The sequence below is a fragment of the Larus michahellis genome, chromosome 1 (assembly GCF_964199755.1).
Source record: "Larus michahellis chromosome 1, bLarMic1.1, whole genome shotgun sequence".
In the NCBI taxonomy this organism is placed as follows: Eukaryota; Metazoa; Chordata; class Aves; order Charadriiformes; family Laridae; genus Larus; species Larus michahellis.
This window is the reverse complement of record NC_133896.1, coordinates 137025471-137037781: the sequence shown is the minus strand read 5'-3', so window position 1 is coordinate 137037781 and position 12311 is coordinate 137025471. Positions and strand designations below refer to the sequence as shown.

General features: G+C 38.0%; 1 protein-coding gene across 9 annotated transcripts in view; it reads right to left on the bottom strand.

Annotated features, from left to right (window-relative positions):
* The window catches only part of MAP7D2 (MAP7 domain containing 2), an 88714-nt gene that overhangs the window by 19449 nt on the left and 56954 nt on the right, over nt 1–12311 (bottom strand). For 2 of the 9 annotated variants that reach the window (XM_074605228.1, XM_074605217.1), the window contains exons 4-6: nt 7157–7271; nt 6140–6238; nt 4104–4214 (exon numbers count right to left, since the gene is read on the bottom strand). In XM_074605228.1, coding sequence (XP_074461329.1) covers nt 4104–4214; nt 6140–6238; nt 7157–7271 — 325 coding nt within the window. Of the gene's footprint in view, nt 1–2651; nt 2775–4103; nt 4215–6139; nt 6239–7156; nt 7272–7466; nt 8361–12311 lie in introns of those variants that run through there. The other 7 variants (XM_074605237.1, XM_074605246.1, XM_074605254.1 and 4 more) reach the window with 6 other exon arrangements.

The following is a 12311-nucleotide window of genomic DNA, read 5'->3' as shown; positions in this document are numbered from 1 at the left end:
AAAGTCCAGCTTCCTTTGCATATGATAAAAAGAGTAATCAAACAATTCTAGTTGGGTGATTTTTGAACAAATACTGCAAAACAGAAATGGTGTCAGAGGAGTAGGGATATTTTTTTAAAGCTCAAATATAACAAAGGCTCCTATATACCTTAATTGCTTTTCAAAATAATACTTAATTGAAAAAAACAAACCAAAACCAAAAAAAAAAAACCAAAAAACCCCAAAACAAAACACCACAACACAAACCGAAACCTAAAGTAAATGCTGCCGTAGGTATTTCAGTTATTGTTATTTGTGGTAGACATCACTTTGAGTGCGACACATACAGTACAGCTTACAGGGCAACTCTTTCTGGGTGTTTTTTCTTTTTTTACAATATGAACAGGATTTTTTAAAATGGGGTATTTTGTTCATATTTGAGGCAATATTTGTTCATATTGCCTTCTAAGACGAAACTTTCACATACGTATAGAACAATCACCAGAGTATATGCTTTATTAATAAGACAGATACTAACTGTATCCATGTGACAGTCTGTTTCTAATCTTATTCGACTGAAGTCAAGAAGGATATTGACTTTGGAAAAGCAGTAATTATGCTCAAATGTAACGGAATTCACATTTCTAATATGCCCCCAATAGGGGCTGTCCTATAAAATTTCTTATGAAGCCTTTTTGTATGCTTTTAAGTCTACCTGGACCTGTGTATTCTTTGACTGACTTTCCAGCAAGTTGGCAGAAGTTCACTGAATATTAAGAAAAATGTTCAGAAACTTAAATTCTGTTTAAGGTAAGTATTTTTACTTCCAACTGTAAAAAAGTTTAATTATGTGTGTCCAATAACAACTGTTTGCCTGAATATCTTGTCTCAGAGTGACACTAATAATGAGAAAGAGTCTTTAATTGAGACTCCTCATTTCTATGCTTGCAGCAAATGCAGGAGCAGAGCAATTTTGACCCAAACGTAATGATTTGAGGCACAGTATGCCCTCTAGAATATGAAGAGCCCTCTTCCCTGTTCAGGAAAACTTCTACAGAGAGAAGTACACCACAAATGCGAGATCTCCCTCAACTCTTTGCTAGCAATTACTGGCAAAACTGTCTGTGGCCACGCTGAGCATTGATACTGTTTGCAACCTGTGCTACAGCCTGATCGCCTTGCGAGGAAATGACAAGAGGACGCTGGTTCAGAGCACTGTTCCCAGAATCAGCCAAGGGGAAAAAAGTGACCCGCAGACCAAATTGTATCCTCGTCAGACATGCCAGTGTGCTACTTTATCTCTCCCTTCATGGCAGGATCTTTAAAGCTGGGAGTTTACAAACAAAACGAGTGGGGAAGGGCAAAGGAAGTCCCTATTGATTTCTTCAATATCAAATGCAACACAGAAAACAACATCTGTAGGTGGCCCCAGCAATTCACCTCAAAATTTTAAGCAGAATATACTGATCTAATTTCAAGTTGGCTTTTGTGCAGTACTTGATCCCTGAGCAGTAAGTAAACTGGAAATATTCTCATGGGCTAAGTACTGTATGACGGTATTTCTGCTTCCAGCAGATGCTGCTTTTAATGTAGAAACAAGGGAAGTAATTTCAGAGTCATTCAATATCGATGTCCCTGTGCACCACAACAAAGAAGTAACGCACAAAGGAAAGTAGGCTTACTTTGCAATTAATTTTTATGTAGCTTTGTATTAAAAGCACAGATGCAGGACCTGAGCCTATTTCAACCCTGCCATATGAAAATACTGATCATAAAGATGATCAGCCTTATGCTGTCTAACCAGTTTTATCCTGAAAAGAATGTTTCCTTTTGCAGGTGTGGGGTTTGTTTTTAATAAAAGTAAAAAAACCTGTTTGTCCTTCTTTCAGCAAACACTATGACTAGCTATAGCTTTATAAGCAGGAACTACTCTGGAAGTCAGGCACTTGTCTAAGTATTAGCAGGACTGGAAACATTAGTTTTGTAGATGTTTGCAAAATAAGAGTTTTATTAGACTGACATTTACAGATAGGAATAGTAACTATCGTCCCTAATTTTTAGTATCTTAAAGACAAATAATTTCTGGAACTGACACCTTCCTATCAGCGCCTCCGTTTTTTCCTCTAAGTAAGTATCATTTTCTATTTGTGTATATACACACACACACATAAAAATACACATATAGTCACACAGTAAAGGCAAAAAGTAATTTAACAGCAAAGAATTGGAACTCTAGTAAAAATAATTAAGGCTCAAATGGTGCACTGGGATTTGTGTTCTACATACTATTTGGGTATAAAAGGGGATGACATTAATATATCAAATAAAGCCTCTGAGAGGTGTCACACACTGGTCTAAAAATCTGTTTCTTAAAGAAATATATTCAGTTTTCCATTGGCTTAGGTTTTAGTGGGTTTGTTAATTCATTTTTTGCTTGTGTGTTTTTGTTGTATTTTTTTTAACCATGTTCTTTTTAAAAAGACGTTTAGAACAAGACAGACAAGATGATGTGGTTTTGAAGCTTTTAAATACACTGCTATCATGAACAACTTAATCGTTGATTTGTACTGTCATGTAAATTGTCATTTGGTTCATAGCACTTCATTTCTTTCAACTACTCAAATGCAACCAAACCCATACCTTAACGGTTTCAGAGTAATTCACATTTTTACCTGGATTATTGTACTGCTCAGAAAGCATTAATGTACTTCTGCTTCTGGCTAAAGATGACTGTGTGGGAGTCAGCAGTCGAGAAACAATAAAGTTTTCCATTGGACTAAGATGCATGCGGTGAGCTGAAGGATGGGAGCAAATAAAATAAAATTTAAAATGCAAAGAAATAAAACAATGTTACGTTAAAATAACTGAAATGAAATGATTAAATGAAATGAAAAAAAAACTTGAAGTGTTTGAGATTTATAATATTTAAAGATCATGTTCATCCCCTCTGAAAAAGAAGGTTTCTAGTTTCTCCATCATTTTAAATTATCTTCCCACCTGTACAATAAATATAGTAAGGTTAAAACCGTGTTGCATTTTGTTCTTACAGAGGCATGTTCCATTCTGCAAAATGGTTGCTTTCATGACTCAGCATGGAAAAGGTTTGCCTTTTTCCCCAGTAGAAAAGGTAGTAAAACCATTTGGTATAACGGCGCAGCTACTCACTAGTGTGCCAACCATACTAGGACTGCATTTAAAATTTGCAGTCTCACTGCATTGCATAAGTCTTATTTATACAATATGTCTGCATTCCTTCCTACTCCATAAATATAAGCATCAACTACGTAAGAAAGATATTTATGGATGTTCCTATTACATTCATATATATATATAGCCACCTATCATAATACCCTCAAAGCTACTGATGAGTTTTCATCAAGCAATTCAGAAATTAAAAGTAAATTTACCTTCTCTTTTCATTCCAGAAATAAGCCTTCATTGTCACTTATTTCAGTTAATTTTATTCTCATTAGAGTTTAAAAAAAAAAAAAAAGAGGGGGAAAGAAAAAACCCACACAAAACAAACCAAAAAATTTCCAAAGAGTTCACGATGGGGTGAACTCCTCATTTCTCTCTGTAGCGTTTAGTAATCATTAATCCCGCAGGATGATCATCTTTTGCTGAGCCTCTGATGGATCAGGGTTTCAAATCAAATTAAAGGGCTCTACAACTCTGGTCATCAGATTGAAGGCTCCCAGGTGGCTCATTGGACGTACTTCTGCCCGCAGTACATCCCACGTCTATTGTCGAGCCACACGTTTGGTTTGCTTGTTTTTCATTATTTGGCTAGAAGATCACAAGCTGTACAGTTATAGGAAATTGCTGCAGTTGCCGCATGTACTTACAACCCTGTTTGCTGGAGCACCAAAAATTGAAAAAGAATCAATAAAAAAAAACAAACCAAAAAAAACCCCCACAGCGTTTGTCGCTGGCCTAGGATCTCCAGCATGGCAGCACAGTCTTGGGACAGGCTGCAGAACTATTTTATTGTACTAACTTACAATCCCCCCCAAACGTTTGAGTTCTTTTGAATAATAGACATAAGCGAGTTACATAGCTATATGAACAAGAAGTGCTTTAAGCAGGAGAGTTTATGCTGGTAGGAGACCAGCATATTCACTTGCCTCTGTCGGGGGAATGTGTTATTGCCGCTGTGGAGGAGGAGAGGCGCTTACTGATTGGCGATTCCATTTGCTTTGGCAGATTCATTGTAGAAGCTGAAAGTTTGTCACATGCTGCAGAGAGACGCATTGAAGATATTTGTATTTGCATCACAGTGTTGATAAACTCCCCAAATTAACCTCGCATTTGTACTCCTGGCCCTTGCCACTGATCGTATCACTGAATAAGGCATGAGATAAGCTCTTTCCAACTGCTGGAGGACCAGCGTTTTATACGACATGCTTTGCAATGCAACTTTTCTGCTTGTGAATTTAACATTCCAGTTTTACAACAGCCTATTTTTAATACTGCCATAGGCAAATAGCTATATATCAGGTCTGAACGAGTGAAGTCATTCTGACAGAAGATATTCAATACCAGCACAAGCAGAAAGTTACCTAAAGAAAACGAACTGCACACATGACAACTCTGAACCCCTCATCTTCATTCCTCCTCCCCTCTACGTCCAGTCTGGAAGGGCTCGGGTAGACCTCTGCTAGAATTCTAATACAAAAATGAAATAACCAACATTTGTGCGTTCACACAATGAGAACTCACTGTTTTCATGACTGATCTGGCACCACCCGTTTGTCTTTATCTTTCTGTGCTTGAGAATATTTAAACAAACAAAAAAAAGTGCTTTTCAGTACTACTCCAAGTGCTTTACTTTTCTTCTGAAATACTGTTTGACAAAGTCTGTTTGAGCATAATACCTATTTCCTACCTTGCCATTTATTCAACTGAATGACAGAAAAATGTTATTCAAGTATTACTACGGAGTACTAGTGTATGATGATCACTGTGTGATGCTCAGAAGCTAGAAGCATAGATGCTTTGTCCCTTAAATTTCAACTACAGACACATATGTGGCCCTAATTCTGCAGCCCTTAAGTTACTGTATCCCCTACTATATCCATCAAAACATTGCCTCAGCAGGGTCTGCAAGATTTGCCCCCATATACTACAGTAAACAACAAAATTCTCTTTGTTTGCTTTTTTAAAAAAAGCAGGTAAAATGCTGGTATGCTGCAAAACGTCCATTGCACACCCAAATCTCTTTGTACAGTTAGTACAAAAATTTGAATCAGTTTGCACAGAAATAGTAGTGCTAAGAGATCTCAGGCAGAACAACATTTACTGTGGATTCAGCAGGAGTAATATCCAAGCCTAGCTCCTCCTTTGGGGGGAGAGAAGGAACCTAGTTCTTAATAGCACAGGCTATGTTACGTTTTCAAAATGCCAAGTACATTTGCAATCAAAATTAGAAATCCTATATGCAATCCATTCTTAATTTTAGCAGACTCATCTACTTCGTAGTCCTTTTATGGGAATAATAATTTAAAAAAAAAAAAAAACAAAACCAAAACCCAGCTGAACAATATAAAAGAAAACAAAACACGATTGCCTAAACAAAGTCAACTACTCGAGTTTGTTACAAATACCAGCTTGGCCAAAATCCCCTTCAGGAGGCTGAAAACATAGCATGGTTGTTTATACCAAATTTGCTTATTCTGAAAATATTGCAGAAAAAGGCCCTTGAGATGGAAAAAGAGGACTGTTTTGATGAAACACCATCTCTGTAGCACATCATCTCCTACTGCGCAACTGAATTTTTTTTTTTAAAACAGCATCTGCACCTGTGCATGTCCATTAGAACTGTCAAATATACGCGTAATTATATTTACACACACGCACACAAAAACGGAGTGCCCACAGAATTGACAGAGATGAGAATTTGAGCGGTAGAAGTCTACAGTTAGTGAGAAAACCATGAAATGCCTCTACTGTGCTGGAATGTGAGGCATGCACTGCTCCACTATGGCAAAATTAAAAGGAAATTAAAAAGACATTTGGTCCACATCACTACGGGTAATGCTGTAGAGCACCAGACTGAAATAATAAGAAAACAGTGGTTAGGAAGGACAAGATCAGTGGATGGATTACAGTGATTAGAACAGTTATAAACGAGACACAATGGTACTATGATTCTCTGAAATACCATTGAAGGAATCAGCAGGAGCAGTAGAGGTCACAGGGTCTGGAGTAAGGGTGTTGGCAGCTAAACCTAGAACAGGGGGTGGGGTATTTTCTGATTCACCTACACAGCAGAGAAATCAGAGCAAAAAAGAGGTGAAAGAAATTACTGCATAAATTGGGGGAGGTGGAATTAAGCATAAACTGCATCACAAAGACAAACTGTTTTCTTTCTCAAAGTATAAGAGACTTCTTTTGTTACCATTTCCTGGCTTTTCTGATGGCGTATCGTGAAAACTACGATGTGAAACAGTTTGCCTTTTTAGAGTTAAGTATATTTACACACTTTTTGAAAGAGAATAACTGTCATATTTCATCATCACGCAAACATGGATATTTTTCCCCATAACAATGGTTTATTCAAACCTGACAAATTTAAATAAATTATATGATTTAAAACAGAAAACATGCATCTTTTTGAAATATAAAAGCAGTACATGACTGATTATGTAATAAAAAGAATTTGTTCTGAAGCCAAATCAAAAAGAGCAGCAACAAAAAGTATGTGGGGGAAAAACCCAAACTATTTTAAACTGCACATGCTGCATAGTCATCTAGAAATTCCCGTCAGGTTTTTAGAAGTACCAAACAAAAACAGATCATCTTTTGCAAGGCTTAGACAGTGCTCGGTCCTTTGGTGAATATTAAATTTGCTAACTGTGTGCGTGGGAAGACAATGCGGGGGGGAAGAGAATAAGCAAGAGAGAGCATAAATTTTAATTTCAGCATTTAGCATCCTCCCAACAGATTCTGATTACTCTATTAAAACGATCTGCATTCCTAAAGTTAGGAGTGACCTTTCTCCCCAGAAGATACTAGAGAGAGGAAGCTTGGCAAGCAATTACAAAGCATTTATTCATGCCCCAAGGCAGTAGCCCCTACAGTACCACCCTAACTATAAAATGTATCATCCTTACTATCTCCACAACCTCATGCATTTTGCACTTCCAGATCTGCAATGCAGGCAGCCTGTTTCACTTACCATCTCTCCCTCCTGAGCCCGCAGCCAGTGCTCCTCCCCACGACCATCGCTTCTGCTTCTGTTCCAGCTGCTGGCTGCGTTCAAGGGACCGACGCATCATGGCTTCTAAACGTTCCTGATTTTATTGGTACAAAACCAGAAAGCAGATCTGAATCAGTTCTTTGGGGGCTCTTTTTTTCACCCCCCCCTCCTTCTGAAACCACGCTAAAAACACACAGTTCCGCTGTTGCTCCACGCAAGGTGATGACAGGAGCTTGTTTGCAAGAAAAGAAAAAGGACTGAATAAAGAAGGTATCAGCATGCTACCTACCTCCAGATCTGTGTATCCTTTGTCTGCAAGCCACTGAGGTCACTACAGAGGCCTAAGTAAATAACACAGGTTGCATCACTGCCTAGCATCTGCTCCTGCTGGTGAGGCTGCTGCTGTGCTCTGGACTTAATTTGTATAAGAATAATGCTCGACAAGCATTAACTCCTTCTTGTCTATGCAGACCTCAGGATTTTTTTTCCATCCCTTTCTGAGCACAGCTAAATTGCTGCAATGCCAGTGGCTCCTCCTAGCCACGCAGATAAATGATCACTTCAAACCCAAAGTAGGTTACTTTGCAGGATGCTCAATTTATTTATTTATTTTTACAAAAACTCCCTCCTTCCTTCCACTATGTTCTTTACAGCCTAGGCATTTAAGAGCTCCTGATTTATTTTTTTTTCCCTGTGTATTATTTTTAGTGCCTGCCCTGATTGTGCTGTTCCGAGATATTTTTTTTTCCCTCCACCTCCATGTTCTTCTCCATGGCTTGACGAGTTCAGATTTTCAGATGAGGAAGAACAAGGAGATTTCTTTCCCTTGCCAAATCCTGCTCTACATTTAATTTACAGCTACATATGGTCGCCTCATTCCCCCTCCACCACCTCCTAACTCTCACTCAAAGACCTCCACTCAGTTTTGTTCCCACCTCCTCCCTCTGCTAGTTTCTCAGTGGTTTATTGTTGTGGCAATGAGCTCCGCACTTTTTCTTTTCCTCCTTTCAAGCAGATAAAAGCTGGTTCTTCCCCACCCACCATTCCATCACCTGCCACCCTCTTTCTTTCCTCCTCCCAGTACCTCATTCGCATCTGGCAACCTCTTTCACCCTCACATTTCAGCAGCTCAACCCCTACTGTGAAAGATGAGTCCACCCTTGCTGCCTCCCACTCCTGCCCCAATGGTTTTTAGCCCCTGGATCCTCTTAGTATTTTTGGTCTTACTACTTACTACCTTTGCTACATCCTTCTGGTCTAGTATGAAACTCTATCCACTTCAAACACTCAATCTGGCAGGTTTCTGTGATTACATCACATCCCCTTCAATTTCTAGCAATCCCCTGCTCTGTCTCTAACACATTTTGGTAGCTCAGATCAGCTTTGTGGAAAATATCTCCTGCATTTCTTGGACAGATTACTTTCACTGATTCATGACTTTAGTCTAGTTTTCCTATTCCCCTTTCCTGAGATATTTTACCACAAAATTTCAGTCTTTGTTCAAGCATGTCTCCTTCAGTCTCTGCACTGATGTTGAGCCTGTTGCCTCTGATGAAGCTCCTTCAGCAGATCAGACCCTAACATCAGGCACCTCCAGCAACTACCATGCCTTGAACTTTTATGCACGTATCTGTAAACATCGTGTTGCCTTACTGAGGCTCTGTCTATGGTCACTGGTTTTCTGCAACGCCAGATGCCCTGTCATCATTTTCTGGTTATCTGTAATATACTTTTAGCTTTCCATTTCTTTAAAGAATCTCTTCTACTACCATGACTTACAGTAATTTATTCTGACCTCATTTTTTCCACCTCATCCAACCCTGCTACCAATTATCAATCAATTTCAACATCAAGCACTATCTTCTATCTTTAAGCCCTCTTAACTTTATTACAAATCACTCGTACCATAAAGAATTCCATTATACTACCCTCTATACAAAGAGTGAAAAAAAAAAAAGCAATTCTCACATATGCTTTCTATCATTCTCAGCTCTCCTGTCCCTGTTAGCTTTCAGCCAGGGGACCCACCTTGCTGTTACAATTTCTCCTGACACCTCCAGGAAGATGGTCTTTCGGTCGTGTATTTTGAGGTCTCACTTCAGCTTTGTCTCCCTTCTATGTCTCTAGCTCACGGTCTATCAGATAACATCATTCAAAGACCACTGAAAGCAGGCAGCTGCTTCTTTCCCTTCCCCCCGCCCTTCTGTCTAGTCAGTGCCATCAGTGTCCAGGCAGGCACGCAAATGCTCTCTTTGCCTCTTTCCTCCTCCTTTTTCTCCCTGCAGAGCAAACACACGAAGCATCACAAAGCTCAAGCACAGCCTCTTCTGCAACAGCACAGAAAAGCCCCACAGTTTTGAACACCCTTCCACTTCTTTCTGTACTTTGAGCCACAAAAGAAAGCAACCTTCTAGTCTCTGGAATCCAAAGTCGCTCCCCTTTGATTTATTTTGCTACAGTTTCTTTCGACCCCTACTACTCCATGATGTTGTCATTACTCGATTTCACATTTAAAACCTGTGTGTACTGGCTTTGCATTTCAAGTTCATTCTTTTTGCCTTTAACCTCCCACCTCCCAATATTAATTTAATTCTGGTTTGAGTCCTTTGTCTGTACTTACTCTTTTCAAACCTCACCTTCTATTTCATCACCAGGTCTTCTCGGCAGACTGCTTCTTTTAATTACTTTCTGCTACTCTGCATCTTGCCCCAATGCACGTTTCTACCCACACTCTTTACAAAGGAAAATGACCCTCCCATTTCTTTCTTATTAAAGCATACACTTGCACAGAATCTTTCTTCCCATATCTAATGAATATTGTTATATATTAATAAAAAAAGATAAGATGAAAGCAGTCAAGTTTGAATTATCTAGGTGATTTATGTTTGCATGTTTTGGGTTTTTTTTTTTTAAATGCTGCTTGGAGCACGGACCAGCAATTCTCTAATTTGCAAACCACAAAATACACTTATACCACCTACTGTGAAAGTGCTATTTTAAGAACAAAATGCATGATGAAACAGATTAAAGAAATCAAATGATTTTTCATACATATTTGAAAGCCCATGCTACCTACAATCTGAGGCTGAAATCTTCAACTACGTGATGTGGAGAGGATCATTCATTTTCATTTGCAAAGAGCCTTTCATTAAAGCACTATAGAACATAATTATTAAACCTCATGAAGCCCTACAGATATAGCTTAGATAAAGAACAATACGAAGGCCATTTTTCATGAAGAAAGAATAGTTATTTAAAAAAAACAACAACAACAACATTTTGAGTTAGAACAAAACTAAAAAGCCATGGAAAACAGTAAGACACATGGAAGTACAGCATAAACAACCCATACATTAATAATTTGGTCTGTGACGAAAACTGAACAAGGTGACAAAGCACTCCATTAGCAAACAATCTGCAAAACCCGCTTCCTTTTTATGTTATAGGTGAAGTACTTCCTTAAAAACATATCAAACTATCCATGTGATCCTCATTTGGGAACTCTAACAGCTTTAGATAGAGGAAACAATCTCTTCACTAAAGATATAGTGAGCTTCCACAAAAAACTACAATGTACAAGCTTTGCATGTATGTTAAATTAAGAATGAGCAAAACCATAAAAAGAGAGCCATCTACTGCTAGTATCTAAAATATACATGTTACTTTCCAAAATCCATAGTTATTCATCCAGGTTTTCTAGCAACTAAGTGACAGCACAAACATTTGCACTGTCTGAATTAAAACAAACCAAAACCAAACAAATCCACAAACCAATAGTGAGAATACAAGTAAATTGACTGAAGCACCTTCCTTTTTTTTTTAATGTAAAAGATGACACAGATGTGAAGACAAGGAAAAAAAATTCATTTTACAAGTACTATGACTTAAAATATTTTGTGCGAACAATTCTAAAACAATCTGCCTTATACCTATAATACAAACATCTAAGAGGCCAAAAACCCTCTTCTTCTCTTTATATATTCCTCAGCGCTGTAAGTAGCTCGCTGTTTCCTGTTATTATCAGGTGGCTTCATCTTTTGAGTAGCTCTTCCACATAGCAACACATAGCTTCGTTATTTTCTATCCAAAGAATGCATTAAAAAGCAATACAGTATTTTTAAATTTAACTACCCTCGTGAACAGAATTCATTTCTACTCTCAACCAATTACAATTATGGGTGTGTAGAAAGGGAAAATTTATTAAGTGTGTGCAAAGAACAACACAGGAAAAACGAAGGCTCTGTGTTAAGGTACATGGGGAGTTGCAGCAGCAAGTAATGGCAAGGAGGAGCAGAGGTCGGTCGCTGTCGTAGTGAGGACTAAACTCTTCTCCTCTTGTCAACTGCACAGCAAATTGAGAGACTGCTTACATAGCAACCTCAAACAGTTTGTAGCAAAATTTTTTTATTACTTTTGCAACTGAATTCTACTCTGTATATGAATTGCTAAAAGATGTTTGGAAAGCTGTTTTTATTTTCATAAATTACAATTCAAAAAGTAATTAACTTTGAATTACAACATAATAAGTAATTAACACTATAACATCTCAAGAGTTTTTCTATTCTCTTGTGTTTAAGTGCATACTTTTTACAAATGTAACCAATAGCGTGCGTGCACCAAAACAATCTCTCCAACACTGCAGGATATTCTTTTCCATTTAGCAGTTGTTACATCAGTCTTTCAAGTCTGAGTGATGGATTAGATTTGATGCTGTCTACCAGTAGCAGTTCATTTAAACATTAGTGCATTGGTATGATCAGTACTAATTTTATCAATTTACTTTTTAACAAAATCTAATGGTTTTATCAAAAGTGTATCTTTGACTAGATGGATGTTATTGCTCTTATTCGCACTAGCATCCTTGACATGGCCCATACAAGTGATGTTCATATTGTCTTACGGAACACAAGAGCAGTAGAAGAACACAGCTTCTACAGAGTCTTCCCCAATTGGCAAGGTATTTCCAAGTCACATGGAAGTTCAAGATATGGAAAGGGAAAAAAATATTTTAACTAAACGAGGACTACCTTTGGTTTTATACAGTCCCAAAACCACTGGCTACTTACTATCAAAAGCAACTCTTTAATAGTTTCTGTTGAACAACAACATGCTTCTTTCCTCAAGGTTCAGGAAC